Source organism: Motacilla alba, chromosome 1 (assembly GCF_015832195.1).
Source record: "Motacilla alba alba isolate MOTALB_02 chromosome 1, Motacilla_alba_V1.0_pri, whole genome shotgun sequence".
Classification (NCBI taxonomy): Eukaryota; Metazoa; Chordata; class Aves; order Passeriformes; family Motacillidae; genus Motacilla; species Motacilla alba.
The window spans coordinates 32,312,535-32,334,339 of record NC_052016.1 but is presented as its reverse complement, the minus strand read 5'-3'; the positions used below and the strand labels follow the sequence as shown (position 1 = coordinate 32,334,339).

At 43.9% G+C, this 21,805-nt stretch overlaps 1 protein-coding gene across 6 annotated transcripts in view; it reads left to right on the top strand.

The window, feature by feature from the left end:
• LOC119707283 (limbic system associated membrane protein) overlaps positions 1-21,805 on the top strand; it is a 998,862-nt gene that overhangs the window by 673,823 nt on the left and 303,234 nt on the right. Inside the window, exons 1-2 of one of the 6 annotated variants that reach the window (XM_038152114.1) lie at positions 17,018-17,542; positions 18,187-18,265. In XM_038152114.1, the coding sequence (XP_038008042.1) occupies positions 17,344-17,542; positions 18,187-18,265 (278 nt within the window). In that variant the 5' untranslated portion in view covers positions 17,018-17,343. Of the gene's footprint in view, positions 1-17,017; positions 17,543-17,604; positions 18,266-21,805 lie in introns of those variants that run through there. The other 5 variants (XM_038152024.1, XM_038152213.1, XM_038152399.1 and 2 more) reach the window with 5 other exon arrangements.

Sequence of the window (21,805 nt, the reverse complement as noted above, 5' to 3'; positions counted from 1 at the left end):
TTGGACCTAATTTTCCCCAGGTTAATTTACATACAGCCATCCTGATTTACCAGGTCAGGTTTAAAGAGTAAACTGGGTAGTTTGTGTGTGTAATCATGAATAATCAGCTGAACCTGATACTGTTCAGTTACCACATGCTCTGTGCCTCCAAACTTCTACTTTGGTTTCAGTACCATTAGCTAAATTGGTAGAAATATTACTGCTTCCTGTTGATTTCTCCCTCATGAACCTGCAGTCTGCCTGTGGTTTGTTGCTCTGAAATTATTAAAGGAACAGTCAGAGAAAACAATGTAAGTTTAATCAGCTCAGTCTTGTTTCATCAGTCATTGAAGTCCCCCCTTCAGCAGCCTTGTACTTGGGACCACCAAGATAAATTGTTCGTTTATGTGTGTAAGGAGAGCACAAGTGAAGCAAGGAGACACTCAGGTCAGGTAAGGAAATGCAGTAAATATAAATGGGCTTTCCTAGAAAAGCACCAGCTTGTTCAAGCTCCTTCTGGTCCCATGCATGTTTCCAGCCTTACTGGGGAGGAAGCTTTTTGTGGTACTTGACATGGTACCCAGGTGCCTTATCAATAAGCATCTGTGTATGTAACTTCTGGCAAATCATATTAGCAGCTTTGGTTTGAGGTGAGACACCTGTAAGTAGCAATTATGACTTGCCCTCCTCTTCCCTGACAATTCTAGAGGCAGTGAGGAAGTTTTGGTGACGTTTTTCTGCAGAACGTCAGGACAGGCAGGCCAGCCCTTAGGGAAGGATGGGGACAGGGAGTGCCTAACTAATAGAGTTATCAAGTTCAGTGAGGAAACATGAACTACAGCTCTCAGGAGGCATTCCCTTCCCACAAGCAGATGTATTGTTGTGAGACTCAAACCAAAATGCACTCAATTCAGAATGGCAAAACATTTGGCTCCATCGAAAACATTTCCTAATCAACCTTGGCACATTATTTAAGCACTCTTGATTTTGGATTTTTTTTTTAATATTTCCACTCTTATCTCTAATTTAGGATGTATACCTGTGATGAAGTTGTTGAAATTTTCCACAAGGAAGTTCTGATTTGTTTTTTTCTGAGCTCAGCTTTAAAAATTGAGGTAGCTGCACTTGTTTCTGTGAAGTGCTTTGATATCTATGGATGAAAAGAACCATAGAAGTGCTAATTATTGTCATACTGGTTTTAATTATTCTGTCATACTGATGGAGCAACTGCCAGTTTTCAGCCAGTAACATTTTTTTACAAGATGTTGTCCAGTCCACAGTTTTCACAGAAACAGTCAGATAGTTATTTTTAATTGTTGTAAAAGAAAGAAAAAAAGAAAATCCTCTCCCTCCTTAGCAGCTGCTAGAGCTCTCTGATGAAAGTTCAAATCTGCCTGCATTTGTACAGGATGTTTAGTATCAGGATGGTAATGAAGAGAGGAGACATGGAAAGCTCCAATTGTTAGATATTGCAGAGAAAACATGGGAAGAGCTAGCAAGGGCAAGAAGCTCTGAAATTTGCTGTCTACAATGATTAAAAGTGAAAAATGTGCTTCCCAAAAATTCATGAAAGCTGTGGTTTTCAACTCTTTTATTGTTGCTGTTCCTGTTATTTATTGGAAGTACATTTTATTCTATTTCTGGGAAGTACTGTATTTCCAGTCAGCTCAAACCAACTCAGCTGAACTGTTTAATTCGACCAGTTTGAAGCAAAACTTTGTTTACGCAGCAGTATCACCAGCCCTCATGAGAGCTGTAGTTTAAAGGCCTCAGTGCTCTTATCTTTTCAGCCATTCTTCCTGGCTGTGCTACAACCCCCCTAAGGCATCCCTTGCTTCATCCAAGGCCAGTGTCATGTCAGTGGAACCCCATGGCTACACTGGAGGAATGTGTTTATCCCTGCAAAACTACCCAGCAAAAATCTGAGTGGTTTCCCTAAGGTACTTCAGCAAAGGCATAGCACCTGATGAGACAGCATTGACTGGAGTTTAATGCAGAGGGGAGGATTTAGGGCCAGGCAAACAAACACACCCAAGTTTATCTGGTGTGTTCTGTCCTCATGGCAGAACTATCAGCGCCGTGATTTCACTGAGGGAAAGGAACCATGCAGTGACTGAATGTTAGTGCCTGGCCTGAGCTACACCCCAGATATGAACCAGGACATCTGTGGAAATGGTCTAAATCTGTTCATATTACGCAGCTGTTCCCAGGGGAGAAGAAGTTGCCACCTAGTAAGGACATCATGGGTGAGTGCTGCCTTTTGGAGGAGGCTCTTTATGTCTGTGCAGCTTACGGGAATAAGATGAAGATGTGTAGAAAGCTTCTTAATTTAATAATTGCATTATTCTAATGTAGAGAAGAAGCACTTGCAGAAGACACAACTGGCATTGGCATGTCACTCTCTTACCGTCATGACTTTGTGTGTCCCTATGTCAGAAAACATACCTGAGGCCAGCAGTGACTCTTCACGACTGGCACTGGGCTGATGGTCTCCAAAAAAAAGTAACAGTAATATTCCTTTGGGGAAGAGACTTTCCCCACTGGTCTGACAAACGAGATATTAGACCACTAAAACACAGAGGTGATTTGCTTTTTCTCCATTTGCAGTCTTTGTTTGCCTTCTGTTTATTTCCAGTGATGTAGTCTAATTCCTCAAAACCAACATGATGCAGCAAATGGAAACCCAAGCAAAGCCTTAAACACCCAAGTCCCTTCACACATGTATTCTTTGTTTTAGTTTTAATATTTTTTTTAAAAAAGTCATTTATGTAAAATCCTTTGATGCAGCAAGCCATAATATTGTGTTGGGGTTTTTTAATATGAAGCAGAAAGATTTTGCCTGTCACTGCACTTACTACTCAGTTGTTGCCCGAGGATTATGAGGCTTTTAAACAGATAATATGCAGTTACTTTTCCTGTTCTAGAGAGAGCCTGGTGGTTCTCCATGTGAGTCAGCTATAAAGCAGAGGAAGCACACACAGTGAATATGTCACCAGGGCTAAGAGCCTCTTTTAGAGTCTGTGATAGTTTTTGGCGCCTGACTAGGTACCTGTGCCTCACCAACAAGGTTCCTGGCCTGGTGACATCTGGGTGACTGTTCCACCTGAGCAAGTAAAACAGCAGAAGAAAGAAATAACTTCTTCTTTGGCCACTTGAGCAGAGAAACAGCACGAACAAAGTGATGAATATATAGGGACTAGCCCTTTCTCTGAAGGGACAGTTGGTATGGTTAACGTGCTGTTGTACCTCAGAGACGGGGAATTTTCTTTTGGAATTCCTGTTGAAAACCTAAATTGAAGTAATGTAAAAGTAGCTTGTAGGCTTGGGGAAGTTCTTTCAAAAAATACTATCATTTAGGAAAGAAAAATCAGGATGGATTCACACAGGTACAGGGACAGGTAGCATTTTCTTTCCTACACTATGGTCAGAAGTCATGAACCAAAACAAGACAATTTCAGGATGAGCCTCAGTTTGTCTGTGGGAATTGACATGCAGCAGTTGACAATCTGCCACCCTGCTGGCCAGGCTGTACCTCCTTGTGCCCAGGACCAGGTCCGCGCTATAAACCTTTGTTACTCTGGTCACAGGCACGAGGAAAGGCAATGTTGAGTGTGACACTACAAGAGCCAAAGTGCAGATGCAGCTCCCTGGGCTTGTAATCCTTTTGCCAAGAGTGTTTACTTGAGGAATGAAGAGATAGGAAGCGTGTTACCGCTGCATCAGCAGACTGTCAACTTAAGATGGCTTTGCCAACATAGCTAAACCTTTCGGTTGTTCTCACGGGAGCTTTAAGGGGAAGCTGTCTTTGGGGGCGTGTATTACCAGCCTAATGAAAACAAGGCACTATGATTTTAACAGATGTTAAGCCTAATGGCAAGAAGGAGCTTGAGTTTAACTAACTGATTTTTAACACATCGTGGAAGCATGCTGCTTTATTTGTGCAAAGCTGTTAATACACATAAGCTAGTTAAATTCTTTGCACTTCTTAAATCCCAGTATGAACAGAGCAAGAATATTTTTTTAAAAGAACATCTATACTAAGTTAAAATCCTAAATGCAGGCACTGATTGGAACTTTCCAGGTTTTTTTTTTTTAATGAATATAAATCTTACTGTGGACTTTCTGTATTTTCTTTTGAGGAAGTCTGATGAGGGAATAAGAAGAAACATTTCTACATTGGTTTTTTTTCTTTACTTCCTATTGCTTATATTCCAAATGTTGTTAAAAAATAATGAGAAAGCATTAATCATCTCTCTGGCTGGTCTAAGACAAAAGGAGAATCTACAAATCATACTGAATGCTTTGTGGGTTTTTTTTGAAACACTTCCTAGTCTTAAACTCTATTTCCCTTTGCCTTAATTTTCCAAAGTTTTGTATTCTGACTTAGTATGAATTGGCAGTAGTTGCTGTATTTGCCAGATGAGTCATCAAAACAGCTTTGTATCTTCCAGAGGGATGTTAGAATTTGGCAATCTCTTCAACTCTGGTGAAATAATCAAGTGTTGTGGTTTAATCCCAGGCAGCAACCAAGCACCACCTGCTGCTAACCCACCTCCCCCTCACCCTGCTGGTGGGGGGGAGAAACAGGGGAAAAAAAGGAAAACTCATGGGTTGAGATGAGAACAGTATGACAACTGAAACAAACTAAAATACAATAAGAGAGAGAGAGATTAAAAAAAAAAAAAAAAAAAAAAAAAAAAAAAACAGAGAGAGAGAGAGATAAAAAACCAATAACAACAAGTGATTCACATCTCAATTGCTCACCACTCACTGACTGATGCCAAACCCATCCCCAAACTGCAATCAGCCCCTCTTTCCAGTGACTCCTCGAGTCATGTGTAAGCTGAGCATGATGTTCTATGATAGGAAATATCCCTTTGGCCAGTTGGAGTCACCTGTTCTGGCCATACTTCTCACAGTTTTTTGTGATTCCACTGGCAGAGCCTAGAAAATTGACAGGTCTGTGACTTATGGGAAGCACTAATTATCAACAACCAGAATATCAGTGTGTTACCAACATTGTTCTCATACTGAACCCAAAACACAGAACTGTTCCCACAACTGAGAAAAAAAATATTTCTTCCAAAACCAGGACACTGAGGAAGACTAGAGCTTTAAGATGATGGGAAAAGCTTTCTTGAACTGCTTGATTCAAGGAATCAGGCAAAGTTGAGCAGCTTGTTCATCCTTTTAGGATTTGCCATGAGAGCTTCATTAGCTCGATATTCATATTCTAATCACAAAATGTTTCTCTCTGTCTCAACCTCATCCATCTTTACTGCAGCTATCCAAACATTTGTCAGCTTTATGGAAAGATACTACAGGAACTAGAAACAATGGACACTACATTGTAAAAACTCTTGACTGCATAGCTAAGGGCATCTGTCCGATTCTGATGACATCTTGAATCTTTCCTTAGGAAGTTGAATACACCTAGTAAACTAGAAGTATACTGCATGTTCTCCAGTTATCAAGACATTGACCCTACCCTGGCCAATGTGTTCAAATGCTGGTTTTAAAATTGGCTCCTGAAAGCGAAGGCATCTTTAGAAAGCTGAAGAACCATAATGGAAATTATAAGGAAGACTCAATTTTCAGTTGAAGTAGGGGATTTTTTTTCCTTTCTCTCTGAGCTGATTTTGTAAGCACTGCTTCCTGACAAACACCACAGACCTTAAGACTTAACATTTGTCCTATTCAGTCATCCCAGTAAGTTGGAATATCACATATGCCAGTCTCACCTTCCTCACGCTCATGCCCACACAGAGCATGATGGTGTCATAGGTCTCTTTCCACAAAGGACTTCACCCTGACCCTCCTTCACCAGTTTCTTCTTCACATATTTGCAGTGCCTAGAACATCCCCCACAGCTCTGTTGTGCTGTGTAGGTGAAGTGGGAAGGGTTCACGCTGCGTGAAACCTAAATCCGTTGTGCAGTTCTCTGTGGCAGTAAGAGCAAACCAGTTTCCAGTCCAAAGATTTAGGCAATGATACATTGCTGCTTTCCTGTGTATGAACAGAACTTCTGCTTCCTAGGGCTTTCTCATTGCAGAGCTTTGAGGGACTGCAGGCACATTATATATGGTGTTGATGTCTTATAGTTTCCTTTGGATATTTTTGAGCGTTCATGGCCTTTCTCTGCTTCAGTCAACTGTGCTTGATTTGCACAGTGGCATAGAAAGAGCTGTCCAGTACAGAGCCCTTACCAAAGTCACCAAATCATAGAATGGCTTGGTTTTGAAGAGACCTTAAAGGTCATCTACTTCCAGCCCCACTGCCATGGCCAGGGACACCTTCTGGTAGAACAGGTTGCTCAAAGCCCCACCCAACTTAGTTTTGAATGCTTCCAGGGATGGGGCATCCACAGCTTCTCTGGGTTACCTGTCCAGTGTCTTTCCACCCTCACAGTAAAGGATTTCTTCCTAATATCCAATCTAACCCTACTCTCAGTTTAAAGCCATTCCCCTTGTCCAATCACTATGTGCCCTCGCTAAAAGTCCTTCTTCAGCTTTCTTGTAGTCCAGCTCAAAAGAATGTAAAAGCAGAAAGAGCTATACAGAGATTTTCTGTTACCTCTGTATGAACATCTGCATGATGGCTGTCAGCATCCATTTACAGACTTTATGTTTACCAAAATACTTAAATTTCACTTCAGCTTCACTTGTGGCTCCCTTGTCTTTACTTGTGTGATGGTAGTGCAGATGCATTTGTGTGATGGTTCACAGTGAGCAGTCAAGGCTCTTGTATCAGCAGCAGGATTCAATGGGCAAATATTTTTGCCCAGGTATCCCTGCTGCTTTTTGAACCTTGACCGTCGCTTACCGATGTCTCAGTTTTTAAGCCATGGAAGAGAGGCTGGAAATTTCAGCTGGTGTGAACAATGCATCCTCAGTGCCATCAGAGGCATATTGTGAACAAGGAGTGCTCGTCAAACACCAGCAGTGGACAGATTTGCTTCAGAAGGTTTCAAACAACAGAATGTGATCTGTATGGGATACATTGCTTGTGGCTAGGAGTTTGATCAGTGTGGCCTCTCAGTGCCTGAGTTTTATTGTTGATTGAACAATGGCAATAAGACCGGCAATTTGTAATTACAGCATATTCAGCTAATGCAGATATTTTCCAGGGGAGTATTCTCGTGCATCCATGTTTGTCTGAGGTCAGAGGAAGAAACTTTTCAAAAAACTTACTACAGTATGTGTTTTGTTGTGCCCTTTAGTAAAGGAAAAGAAAGGTCTAGAATTAATCCATAATTCTTGAATTCTGGATCCATAATTTAGCCAAATCTGTCTGAAGCCCTGTAGCCCTTTCTCAATAACTAAAAATTCCCTTTCTGCTCCCTGAATGCATAACAGATTTTCCTGTATGGTCTTCATGTGCCTCTTGGCTCGGGAGGATAGGCTCAGCTTGTGATAGGACAGAGAGAGGACACATCAGCTCTCTCTATGGCATTGTGTCCTCTTGGGTGGTTGCTTGGTGTGTACAAGCGCAGTCAGTACTTTAACAAATTCCAGTGACATCAGAGGCCTAAAGCACAGCGCCTTCTGTGGCATGTCTCTTTAGACTGGGGTGTCTTACTGCTGACCATGCAAGTGCTTTTGGGTGTTGGAAAGCTTTCACAGGTGAGTGGAGGTGTCCCAATGAACATTGTGCTTGTGGTAGAGGGAAACAGAATTAAGGTACTGCTTGGTTCTTTCTGTCATGTGATGCAGATACACATGGGCAGAGAGAGCCTGTAAGAACATAGGCTTCCTGCTGGCATTGGTTCTTGCATTCTCCTCTGCAGAAAATGTTTCTTGAATAGGGACCTCAGTCTAAACATTGCTTTCACTTCATATTATGTTCTAATAATATCACATAAGAGACATGAAATGTCTTTGATCACAGGGAGTAAATGCCACCAAATATTCTTCTTTCTGCAGCCTTTTCCTTGCTGCATTAAAAATTCATGGGTAATAGCAGCTTCTTCTTTTCAGGACTTAGCTACATCAGCAGATGGTGAGAGTAGGCAGGAATACCGGGGCATGTTGATGGACAGAACAGGGGTGTCCTGAATGAGCTGGGTGCAGGAGAAATTTGCACTTAATTTGCATATGCTGTGTCTGTCTGAGGCCATCCAGATTCACTGTTTGTTCCTTCCTTTGATGAGCAATGAACTTACTGGAAAATTGTTGTAATTAAGTTAAATTGACATGAATCTGAAGGTGTGCCTTAATTTCTGTGTTTTCTTTGTTCTTTGTGTTTGCACTCATTCTCCAGCCAAGAGCAGTTTACAGGGAATAAGAGTGAGAGGCAGACTTCAAGAAATGAAATCATTGCCTCACAGAAATCAGTGGCAGCAGTCCACTTGATTATATCCTCCTGATTCATCCAAGGGGCTGCTACTTCTCAAGGTTGCCTTTGACATCTCAGACACTGATAGACAAAAATTAGGAATCCTTCTTCCACAGAATCCTTATCACGTCAGTAGGTAACCCCTTGCATTTGACAGTAAGGTTTTATCACCCCAAGCCTGTAGAAAGTTTTCCTGCTAGCTCCTTTGTGCTGTACTCTCACCAGATGAAAAGTAGCTCCGGTAAACCATTTTTACCATTCTTTCTCAAAACTGTATGTGAAAGTGGTTGTCTTACCAAAAACTCAGAAGCAGATATTTGAGTGACTTGGAACCCTCCATTTCACAAATTCAGGCCTCACCTTGATTCCCACTGACACCTGGCAAACACAGTATGATCTCTTGCAGACTGAAAGAATAAGGTGAAAAGGTGTTATGGACAATGATTTTGGGTAAAAAATAGGTTTTTCCTGGAGGACACTTGAGGTAGCTTCACCCACACATGCAATAGGTGTGGTATTTGGAGTTCATCTTCCAGTCCATTCCTCTCTCAGAGGGCAAGTAATGAAGCATGTAAGTGCCCTATTCAGAGCTCCATCTCTTCATCAAAGGTTTTCTTTTGGCCTTTTTCTTATTATCCTGCTCCAATCTGATCCAACTTCAGTGATTTTTTTTTTTTTCACATCACTTGCCTTTGTTCAGCCATCTGCTAGAGTGCTCTGACCAACCTGCTCTTTGTCCTTCCCTGATCTCTACCTTCTGGAAGAAGCTAGCAGGCTCATTACATTATTTTTTAAAGTACTGATGTGTTGTATAAATTAAGAAAGTAATAAAGTGTCACTGAAGGCCAGGACTGAGCACAACCCCCAGAGGTTTCACAGGAAGCAATGCTTCCATTCCTGTGTGGGTTGTGGGCTCTTTGTTCCACAAAACCCTGCCAGTTGCTGGATTTAACAGTTTGCTGGAGCTGAGTGAATTTTGTGTGTGTGTGTGTGTGTATGTGTGTATATGTGTGTGTGTGTGTGTGTGTGTGTGTGTGTGTGTGTGAATGTGATCTTTTGCTGGCTCTTCAGGGCCTGAACCAAGGCAAGTTCCCACACAGATTTTATGCCCCTTCAAGAGAACACGTGCTTATTCTCACTCTTGCCTAGAAGGCTTTTATAAATGGACTCCCCAGACCTCTGTGTTAGGGAGCTGTTTCAGGATGTATGCATCCCTTATCCAGCCCAGCCTTAGCAGAGTCTGAAGCAGTGATTCAGGGAAGAATTTCTGTCTCTTGAAAGGTATTGCTTTTTCTGAGAGGTATTGCTTCATCTGAGTAGTTTGCAAGTTTGTCCACACTTGGGTTTGTTTTGCCTTATCCATGCTGATTTAAACATGAGTTGGGGTGAAACAGAGTCAGGGTGGTTCTGAGATGAGGAGGTGCTGCTCCTGCAAGTGGTGAAGCCCACAGGCTATACAGCTGCATGGCCACTGCATCTGAGCACAGAACTGAAGGTTCCTCTGTGCTGACAGAATGAGCTGCTGGAATCACCTCCAGCAAAATGCCTTCTCTCTCTGAGAAGTTACCTAATTTCTGCACCTCTTGACGGGCAGGTCCTCTGTTGTTCCACCCCTGCTCCTACTTCCCCTTTTCCCATGCTTAGATTTTTACCCAAAAAAAACACTGTGGCTCTAGTTCTTTGCTATTTGGCCCATATCAAGGACAGTGATATTAATCCTGTATCTGCCAACTCTCTTTAGAGGCTGCTGAAAGCACCCTATTTTCCTCTCTGTCATCAGGTGTTTGGCATTTGTAGAAAAGTATTCAACTAGGAACAAAAGTGGTACAATGTAAGACTCAAACAGGTACAACATAATATTTCAAGGAGATAGTATTTAACAATAGGCAACTATTTAGGCAGACAAAAGCATGATTCAATTCAGTGGCTGGATGATAAAAGAAATAACTTTTGTGTTTAAAACAAAAAAAGAAAAATTCTTAACCTGGTGTGGTAATTAATCATTGAACCCAAGAAGGGGGTGAGTTTCTGTGCTTGAGGCAGGCAGCTGGATAGGATGATCTGAGAAGTCCCTTCCAGCTTTAAAATGTACAAATATGACATGGCCTGACAGAAATGGGGCATGGGAGCAACATAGGAAACGAAGAGAAACTTGAAAATGCCAAGGTGAGAAGTTTAAAAGAGGGTAGTGGAAGATGAGAAGAAAAGCTGAAACATTAAAAAGTTTATGTTGAAAGATTAGGCCTGCACTAATTCTAAATGCTGATACAGAGACATCCCTGACCTGTAGCCTGTAAGGATGGTATTAACTGAGCCCGTGTCTGTGGGACAATTCTCCTGGCTTTTCATCTTGAAGATCTCATAAAGATGTGTTTTCCTTATTTTCAGACCTGATCACAGTGAAATGAAAGGAAGTGTTTTCAGAAGCTTGAATTCAGGCAGGTCATAGTTCAAAGGAAACTTTCTCCAAATTTTTGCATACAAATTTCTCCTGCATGTGAGGCTTTCTGACACTGCCTTGTGCTCTGATAGCACACAAAACTTGAGAATTTTTCTTGTCTTGCTGCAGGCCTCAGTTTAAGTTTCATAAAGTGATGCTGGAGCTGTTGTAATGGACAAGAAAATGCATGGCACAATAGCCATGCACTCTATTCTTCACAATAAAACTAATTCTCTGGTAATGATGGATCTCTAGAATGTATCATTTCAGCAAGACTTTGGAGCTCTCTGCAGAATCGTTGCTGTCAGAGTGATTATGCTCATCCATTAGCTTTGTGTCAAGAACTCCATGCCATAGCAGGTCATGGAATATGCATCAGAGCTCCTCAGGATGGGTTTGACCATCTCTTAGCAGTATGGAATTCCTATCTGCAGCCATCTACATCCCTTGCAACTGCCAGGCAGTTGTTTTGGGGCCTGTCAAGGAGCAGGTTGGAAATAGGTCACGCCTGGCGTGTTCTGTAGCATGAGTCTTGCAGGGGCTTTGTGTAGAGTAGTGTCAGATCATGTCAGATCACCCTGCAGCCTTCAGAGCTTTGCTCTCTGTGTGTAGGATTGGAAGCTTGTGTGAGGATCTCTGCAATGGAGCTGTAAACTTTGACGTGCCCTGAGAGACAGGTAAATTTAATATGGTTAAATTAGGCATCTGCTGTGAGTGCCCTCAAGACATGATTACTTCTCTGAGGGCAGAGGGAGTCTAGGGAAATGAACTTTTTTATGCCTCTGTGACTGCTTCATTAAGTAATTCACCCAAATTCACTGAGGAATTTGGACTGTCCTAGAACTTCCCAACCTTTGGATCAGCTCTGCTTCTGTGTTGGGAGGGACTGTTAACCACTGTAGTCACTCGTGAAGTCAATCCCAATCACTTTTGCTGAGAATGATAAATCTTCACTGGCACTGGGAGGAAAGTTTTTGGGAGATACTAGGAGTAAGCAGATAGAGCTACTGCCTTCCTATGAGGAAGTGACTTATTTAAGGACCTGTAGTGTTGAGCTCTGGCTGTGCCTGACTCATCAAGTGTTATGTGACACTGGTGAAGCAACCATTCACTGTCAAATATAAAGAGATTTTGAAGCTGTCCTCAGTGGGAGGTATGGAGTTCTTGTCTAGATTTGCATGCCTAACTTCTACAATCACATTTAAAAAACACAGGCTGACATACTACCTTGTTCCCATGAGGAATGTCAGAACTGGGATCAGCTATTCCCCTGCTGCTGAAGCCATGAGCCAGCCTTTCTTGTGGGGACAGGTCCCATAGTTTCTCACTGGGACTGCTGTCTGGGCTGCAGGATGGCAGGCAGCTTGCCTCCCTGCCACACAGCAGTGCTGGCTGAGCAGCCTGGCCTCCAGTGGTTTCATAATGATTTGACACCCTCTGTCAAGAAGCAGCTGCAGAATCCAGTAGAGAGGTGTTGGTAAGGAAGTCAGTAATGTTATGTGATCTTCCAGAGGAAAGGCAGTGTGATGCTCTTGACAGTACCGATGACTTTTATTCTTGTATTGTTGTGTTTTTACAAGACTGGAAGAGCAACTTTTTGAGCAATAAAAGAAGCACTCTCTTTTTCTTGACCCTCTCAAGCAGGAAGGATCCTTCTACAAATAAGTCTGTAGTTCTACGAGCACTTACTGTGATAGCAACCAGTAATTAAGGCTACAAACCATCTGCAGTACTAATTATTTAATTCTGCTTGGTCATACTGATGAATAAAAGGCATCTTCGGGCTACTGTTTTCCTCCTGTCCAGCCTTCAGATTTGGTCTTTAAGTAAAGGTGAAACTTTCTGAAAAGTCTGAGCATAAAATCTCTTCATCCAGTCAACCAAGTTTTGTTCTTTCAAAGGTGATAACACAGTTCTCTACCCATGCAGCACAGAAGAAGATGAACTTCACAACTTGTTTTTAGCTGGTGTAGATCAGCACAGCTCTTCTGACAGTGGTGGTGATATGTCAGCTTACAGCAATTGAGAACCTGGCCCTTGGCCTCTAAATAGTCCACACCAAGGAGATCAATTGTGAAACCAGATCAATTGCATAGTAGCAAGGTTACAAATTGGTGAAAATCAGCTCTTGCTCTTGTACAGGGAACAGTTCTGTTACAGCTCAGTGACTGCACTTAGAGAGAGGTGCTGTGCATGCATGTTATCATCCGCAGTTATGGCCTAGCTGAGTGCTCTCGATGCAGTAAATTCTTCTACCTAATGGGGTCCTTTCTTCAGAGGATGCTTGGCTTTGTTGCATTACATGTATATATGGTTGTTAGCCTTGGCTCTAAACTGGCTCTTCTTTTCAGCATCAAAAGCCAGTTTAATTTTTAGACTTGCAAAGTATTCATAGAAACCATATATATATGTATTTTGCTCAAACTGCAGAAGTTTTCCCTATAATAAGTGCTTCGTAAGTTTGATTTCCCATCTCTCTTCTAGCCCTGCTTTTCCTCCTTTTCTTCTACTCCTATGGCCCCCTGTATCCCAGGGACCAAAGGAGAATGGAACATAACTGCTTAATTGCTGTGGGGTGCCACCCTTGCACATCAGAGCAGAAATGTGTGCAAGTAGGAGCTGCAGATATGGGAATGAAGAGAGGACAGAGAGATCACGGCTGTCCTTCCATGGTCCCCTAATCTTCCTCACCGTGTTGTGAAACCCCTTTGGCTCTTCCTTGTTCCTCTCCATAACTCCTCTGCCAATGAGACAAAATTGCGTTTTCTCTTCATGGCTGAGAAGCTTTGACCAGGCTCTGCTGCATTGTGCAGCAGTGTATCTTGACTAAATGTGTTATAGCTCACAAAACATCATACGTTTTCACTCACTGTTGCAGATAACCCAAATAAAGTCCCTGTGTGCCTGGACTCTGCTGGCAGAGCCATTGCATTCCCCTTAAAACTCTTGTGTCAGTCATTACATGGTCTGGAGACTTGTATGAGCAGTGTAGTTTTTTGGTATTTTTCAGAAATGCATTTTCCCTGATTCCACCAATATTTGGGATCAAGTCAGCAGCTTTGATGTGGCTAGTAGGGAATGAAAGCCAAGTGAGAACAGTTCCATTTTGTGTGGCTGTTTGTGGTGTGAGCTGAGGAGCCTTGCTTTAGTCCTAGAGGGCAGCCATCCACATCGTACAGATGGTTGTTGCAGTTGGCATTGACTGAAGTGCATGGATTGCACTTTGCATTTAGACGCCTCAAATGCAAAAAAAAACCACTCCTATTTGTGGACAGAGTCCATGCATTCAGTGTCTCTTGGCTCTCCATGAAAACCAGATGGCACTTTAGGCTTTCACAATGTCAGTCCCTGAGTATCTGAAAAACTGAGCTGCCACACAGGGAGGCAGTGGGGACATGAGTACCTGTCCTAGGGCAGCTCAGCATGGCATATCTCAACATATCTCCTGCCCATCCAGGACCAGTGTGGAAGCTCTCTTCTTTAGCCAGCCTAGGTGTCCACGCTGTGATGTCTCCAGCCCATTCCCCTCAAAGACAGGGAAAGTAGGGATAGCCAGGCTGCCCCAGATCATGCTGTTGTTTTCCTTCCAACTTGGTACACAAGCAAATCCTGCATCCATAGTGTGGAAACATGGATACAGTCCTGAACTGGCTGTGCCTTACAGTCTCTGCTCATCAAAGTGTGTTGCTCTGGGCCCTGTTCCCTTTAAACAGGGTTTAAGGGTTTTGCATTGGAGGGGAGTGATGTAGTAAGGCTGGGCTCATGCAGCTCCATCTAGTCCTGAACTGCACAGCGACAAAATCTGGTCAGTCATGCTCATCCTGCCAGTCCTGCACCTGCCAGGAGTACTGAAAAATGGCATGAAAAGGCTGCAGTATGGATTTGTGGTGTCTATGCTCTGATTGTTTACCTGAATTTTTCCTCAAGTTTTCAGAAGGTAGGAAACTTAGGAGCCAGACCTGCTGTTTCATTATCTGCTTCCAGCAGGGGGAGATGGGTCCAGGGAGTTATTTCTTCTGGGAGCACATACAAAAATAACATTATTTATTTTACTCGTAAGGCACTCTCCTAGGATTTGTGTGATTCCTGCTTGTTTGGCCTTTACACTAATGCAACCCCTTCCTTTTGCTTCTGTACACTTCAAAAAGCAAATAAGACCTATCCACTTTATGTTTTGTTTTTGTTCTATTTTTCACAAGGTTCACAAGACCCTCAAGGGAATTTCTTCCTCATCTCTCTAATGATGATGATGATAATGATTATTATTATTATTATAATTATTAAATAGTTATGCTACAGTAGTTCTAATGAGGGTTGTATAAATGTATAAATAAGAAGATTAAATCATCTCCTGTACTGCTATATCAGCAGAGAGGCCTCTGAGCCCTCTGTGATGTGCCTCTCTTGGTAGGGGGACATGGCCACATGCAGTTCCACCTTGAATCAGGATCTTACTGGAGTCTGGAGACAGGATTCCTTCTTTCTCCCTCCCTGAAATCCCCTCTGTCATTCCCTGTATAAAACATATTGGTGCTACTTTCTATGAACTATATTTAACTAAGCATTAAATTTAGATTTAACTGGATAGTTATTGCCTCCTAAGTAAATACTCTGAGATAAGGAAATATTTAGTGAGCTCTAGCAGTTGGGTGGCAGATGCTTCTTGCATTGCATAATAGTTAATCTTCAACAAATATGTTTTCCTTATTCCACGGGCATTAAATTAACATCTTATTAAATGTAGATGAAACATATTTGGGAGACCCTTGTGAAAAGGATCCATGCGACACTGGCTTGCAAGAGGGGTGCATTTCTTTCCTTGCTGCCTTCATATGGGACCAGGTCTTTTAGCTGTACTCAAAGTCTGTCACCGGGAGTGCAGAGGTTTCCCCTTGGTGATGCCCTTCTTCTGGCATGCCAGCAGTCTGATGCATCTCTGTGCCTTGCACTTTCCATTCTAGAGTGATGGTTACTAGTCATCAACCAGGTGTCAGAAGCATGGTATTCTCCAGAGGATTATCCTTGTGAGGTGGTATTTCTCCCTGCAATAGCTTGGGTACATCTAGTGTATGGATTAACCCCTTTAGCTCCTCATTCCTCTCCCCCTCTGGTGCTACCCATGCCAAGTCTACTGCAGAGGAAACGTCTGACTTGCCTCACTCCTTGGCTTGAATACAAAGCAGTCATCTCTTCTTGCTGCTGCATGCGTGGCACTGGAGCAGCCGTGTCATGACCTTAATCCCTAATTTGTGGGCCTTTAACACTTGCAGGGATTGTTTAAGTACTCAGACAGTGTGGCCTTTCCATACCAAGGCTGCAGGGGCCAGTTTCTAGGAGTTCAGAAAGCAACTGGATGTGCTCCTGGAAGAAGAAAATCATTCAAGTACCAGTAACTACAAAGGCAGTGCCACTGTCTGGGGACATGCCTTAGCCATAAATCACTAGAAATAGATAAGTGCCCTGGGGCAGTACCACTGCAGCTTGCCTTGTACTTGAGAGCTTCACCAGGCATTGGCTTTAGGCTGCTTAGAGACAGGAGGAAGGGTTAGAGGGTCCTTTGATCTGGTCCCACTTGGTCATTTCTGTGACATTTCTTGTATCTCTTCAGTTTGAGCGCACTGTGTCCCACAAGGCTGCAGGAGCAGAGGTGAAGTAGGCTACTTACAAGACCTGTTTTTTTCCCTTCCTGCACATGTATCAGCACTATAACCACACAGAACAGCAACTGTCAGCTGAGTAACCCCATGGCTTTTCTTGCACCTGATTATCTGGACCCCTCTTAGACCTCTTCCCTCTTTGCTTCCCCGTCCTAGCCCCGCCGGGCTTTGGTCGCAGAAGGGTTACATTAGCAAAGCATCCCTAGGAGCAGTTCTGATCCCTCCCGCAGGCAGAGATCAGGCTGGTGGAATGGCAGGCAGGCATCAGCAATAAAACATTCGGCTTATTCCTTTCCATTAATTTAATCTCCCTTCTCTTTGCGGTGGCGGTGGGCTGTGGGCTGCGGGAGCGTTCCCGGGTGGGCAGCGCTGCTGCCGGCGGGGCTCAGCTGCGGGCTCTGGCAGCCGGCAGCACAGGCCGAGCATTCACACCGCGGGCAGCTCAATGCCGGCATTGTCTCCGGTCCGTCGCTCCGAGGCTGGGAAAGGGGGTGGGGGGCGGGAAGGGCTGAGGGAAGAGAGGTGGGAGGGAGGGAGGGAGGGAGGGATGTACAACTGGTTATCTGGCGAGAGACAAGTCTGAGAGGGGAAGAAGCATGGTCTGAGGCTGCAGAGGCAGTTGCCAGTGATGCTGCTCTGTAAATCAGCTAGCGTGTGGCTTCAGGCCGCTAAGCCAAGTTGTTTGCACTTTTGGCCACAGACCCTCTTTCCTCACTATTTCATCTTGAGAATATTGGCCGTACCTTCCTCCGTCCTCTGTGCCCTACTCCCTGTGCCTCCCTCCCGCTCAGCAGCTCCCGGCTGTTCCTGCCTTCTCTCTGCTCCCCTTCTCCTCCTTTCTCCAGCCCCCTCTTCCTCTCCCATCCCCTTCCCTCTCTTTTTCTCCCTCCTTTCCTCTCCTTCGGGGTTCACCCCCTCTGCCTTGCAGACCTCATGCCTTTCCAAGCCCCCTCTCCCCGCTGCTGTGACCTCCTCCCCTCCTCGGGCGCCGTTCCGTGTCCCCCCGGGCAGCCCCAGTCCCCGGCTCGAGCCTCCCTGGCGGCTGCACTCGCGGGAGAGGGATGGGGAGCGCGGCCCGCGGCTCCTTCCGCGCCCGCCGCCGCCGCTGTGGTGCCGATCTGCCGTCTCACGAGTAAGGGTCCCTCCTCCCTCTCTCCCTCTCTCCTCCTCCTCCTCCTTCTCCCTCCCTCGCTCCGCCTGGGAAAGTGGGTTAGGAGGGAGCGCGGGGCTGGAGGCTGCACAGCCACAGGACTATCCCCCCTACCGCATCCCGGTGGCACAGGATTCCTCTTGTTCCTTTTTTTTTTCCCCCGCTACTCTTCATCACTCTAAACGGGTCGATTTAATTGTTATTATTCCGTAGTTATTCTGCTCCCTGACTTTTTTCGTCTTGCTTCATTTTTTTCCCTTTTTTTACTTGAAGGATCTGCTAAGAATTTTTTTTTTTTTTTTTTTTTTTTTGGAAAGCCAAAAAAAAAAAAAAAGGCAAGGAAGGGAAAGAAGCCAGCAAGAGACTGAAAAGAGCAAGACAAAGTGACAGCTGAGGGCTGTGAAATCACCTCCCCTTTCTTGGGCTGTCGATCAGAACAAGAGTTGTACATTATTATTATTATTATTGTTTTTCTTTCTGCATCTATCTGTCCATATACGCAAGCAGAGAAAGAGACAAGTACTGACAGTGAAACTCGGCGAGACCAGCCATGGTAGCAAGGGCTCAGCCTGATCGGAAGCAATTACCGCTGGTCCTACTGAGATTGCTTTGCCTTCTCCCTACAGGGCTGCCAGTCCGCAGCGTGGATTTTACCCGAGGTACCGATAACATCACCGTGAGGCAAGGGGACACAGCCATCCTCAGGTAGGGCATTTTGCCAACTTTTCCTCTTCTGTGTGTGCATCTATATTGCCATGTATGCAACGTGTACGTGTGACGTGATCCAGATTTGTGTGTATAAGTCTCTGTGAGATTGTGTGTTATTTTACCTCTCAAACTGCAGTAGCAGCAGCTGCTACAAACAGGCTCTGCATGTGTGTTTGTGCTTTAGTATAAAAAAATAGCAAAGCTTTTGAACACTTCTTGCCACACTATCCTCTGTGTAGTGCCCTGGATTGAAAGAATTTCAGTGGGGAAAGACCTGCTTGTGTTAGCCAGCTCTTGTGAGCGTACACTTTCCACCAGCCCTGCAGTATCAATAGAGGAATCGAAAAGGGATCCAGCTGTGCTTGCCAGATGTTCCATTGATTTTCCCATGCTTCTTTTTGTACATATGCAAAAACTTTATCCCTGGTGCTGCCAGAACTCTCAGGCAAGTTCTTTTGGGAAACTCTTGTCCTTGCATTTTATTTATTTATTTTTCTGCCCTGTGGGGAGGGAAGATGGATACAACAGTTGAGCAGGCTGGTGAAAAATGGTGTAGCAGCTCTGACTGCTACAATTTATGAAGATTGTATCTTTGTGCGTTGAGGTTTTTTGCAGGGCTAAATAAATGTGTGTATGCTGTGCCTCTGTGTCTGGTTGTGATGAGGATGTCTTTGCACACGAAACCTTGCTTACTGGCAGTATTGAGTGTTATATTTCTGGTTTCATTGTGCAGGTTTTCCAAAGGTACCTCTGACACTGCTTGGGCTTTCAGTTAGGAGCGTCCCAAATAGCTGAACTGCAGTAGTCTTTTTCCTGTAGGTTTTTTTTTGTTTTTTTTTTTTTTTTCCCGAATTATGCCTTGCTCAACTTACCTGCAATAACTCTCCTACTGAAGGAAAATTCCATGAGTGTGAGTGTATTATGGCTCTAAAACTACTGGGCATAATTTAAAATAAGTCTGTGATCTGTGTGAGGAGCTGATAGTGCACAAACCCTGAAGCATCAAGGGAGCAATCCCCTAGTAAAGCTAACAGCAGCAGCAAAGTTTTCTTTCTCTTTCTGTGAGATAAATCCTGCTGGATGTCACCAAACACTCTGCTATACAATCCCCTGTGTCTGGCATGCCTCCCATTTAATGACAGAGGGAAGAAGGATGCTGGAAGGGGGTTGTGTGTGTGTGTGTGTATGTGTGTGTGTGTGTGTGGTGTGTGTGTATTCGTATATTGCTTTGGTTGCCTCCCATGTCCTCGGTTGTTTTGATCCTGGAATATCCATTCAGCGGCTTCCAGTCCCCAGCTCTCCAGACTTGTTAACTTGAATGTAAGATTTATCCACACAGAGTAATAGGATTTACAGAGTAATTCATCTGCCTTGCATATGCAGTGGAAGCGGTTTAGATTCGACATGGTAAACACCTAACAAGGGGTGTTGCCTCCGACTCCAGCTTCTCTACTCTCTCTTCCACTCACTACCAGTTCATATATCCCATTAACCCTTTTCTAGCAGGACTCCTAGCTGACTTATCCCATTTTTAAAGGCAAATCGCTTCCATCAATCATTTATTTTGGAGGGGCTGCTCAGACAGATGTTTGCCAGCATGTCTGGTACATGCAGCAGCAGACAAGTCATTAAGCTCGCTTGCCCAGACAGGGGTCACTAGATTTCTATTTCCCACTTAACCTTGGAGCTTTTCAGTTTATCTAGATGCTGTGTGCTAAAGCTGCATTTGCAGCTGAGAGGGCTAAGCGGAGGATGGAGATGGTGCCTGCAAGTGCTGCGTGTAAAGCGTTCCTTCATCAGCAAGCTCCACGGGGCTGCATGGGAGAGTGGTTTCAGTGATTGCGTGTGGCTTGCCAGTGCTATGTCAGGCACTAAAATAAAACACCTGAATGAAGTGATCCAGCTGTGTCAGACAGATGTGTGCCAAGTGACTCAGTCTGCAGGAGCAGCACACCACCCGGCCATGTAAATGCTTGCCCCGGGCAATACTGTGTTCCTGGCAGGCTGCACTTCTGTCAGAAGTGACTGTGGCCAGTGCACAGGCTGTACCTTTTTCCTTCACTGCCTTCCTAAGCTCTTTAAGCAGATCTATGCTTTAAGCAGCTATATGCTTTTCATGTTTCCTAGGATGGGCAGCTGTCTCCTTTCCCTGGGACCAGACCCAGGTTTCTGGGATATTTCAGTCTCCTTTCCCTTTCCCTGGGACCAGACCCAGGTTTCTGGGATATTTTAGTTCCTCCTTCGGACAAGAAGCAGAAACCAGGCTGTACTGGGAGACAGACTCCCATGAAGCTGGAAGGTGTGAGATTTCCCTATGTCCCCTGGACTTTAGGTCCTGCAGGATAACATTTCATGTCCTCAGTTTTAAAGCAAAGATTTGTTTGCTAGCTTCCCCCTCACTGTTTTGTCAACCCTCCAAAACATAACTCACTTTAAGACAGCCTTGTTTTGAAAAACTCCCAGTGCCTCACTCTCCCTGTCTATAGATCCACTATGACAACAGAAGGAAAAGAGCTAGATGGGAAAAAAAAAAAAACAAACAAAAAACCTCCATTAGATGATCTGTACTAACTGTGCTCAAAGCAGAACTTTATGACCATAGAGAGATAGGTAAGAGTTTTCTATGCATGGATCATATCACCTATCTTTGCTAAACATCTGCTTCAGAGGGATTGTGCAGCATCAGTTTACCAGTGCCCAGTAGCTCCTGTAGCTACTGTAGCTTGAAGGAAAATGAAAATGTAGGAGGGAGAAAAAATGATACGCAGTTGGAGAGAAATAAAAGCAGTATACATAGTGATAAGATAACTAAAAACATTTTGTTCCTGTAAATTGTGATGCAAAACATTCAACAAATCACCAAGGACAGGATATTCTAAATGAGTCTTCCTCTTGGGGCCTTATACATTTGTATATAGGGTTACACTTGTAGGTGGAAGAATGGGTGGGTGGCCTGATCTATGAAGTGGAGAAAAATTGTCTGTTATAAGTCCTAATGTTCCTAAAGGAAGCCAGTCCTCTGAAGCTTCATCTGCAGCTTCTTACTCAGAATAGAACTATTCTGAAAAGTTTGAAGATGACTTTCTAAAGCTGTAGCATTTAAAATATTCTCTCAGTCCGGGACTATTAAAAAATGTCCCTAACTCTAAACTGGCTCATCTCCTAAATGACCTGGCAGCAGATTTGATTCATGTGTCGGCCTTGCTGAAGGTTGATGACTCTTAGTGACTATTTGGCATGGGGAAGTTAGGGAATTGCAGAGAGAATAAAAATAGCTCATTATAGGCTATCCCCAGGGAAAAGGGTAATTGTCTGCTCCTTAGAGCAAGGCAGAAAAGAGAGGAGGGCTCTGAGAGCTGCAACAGGTGAGAAGGGCTGAACAGAGTTGCTGGTGTTTGTCCAGCTGCAACCAAGAAAAGAGATTAGGATGTTTTAAAGATGACACTGTATATTGGTGAGCCTGTCAGATTTACTAAGTTTTCACTTTTTTAAACTCTGTCTTCAGCAAGTGAAGAAGGACAATGAACCTTTTTTTGA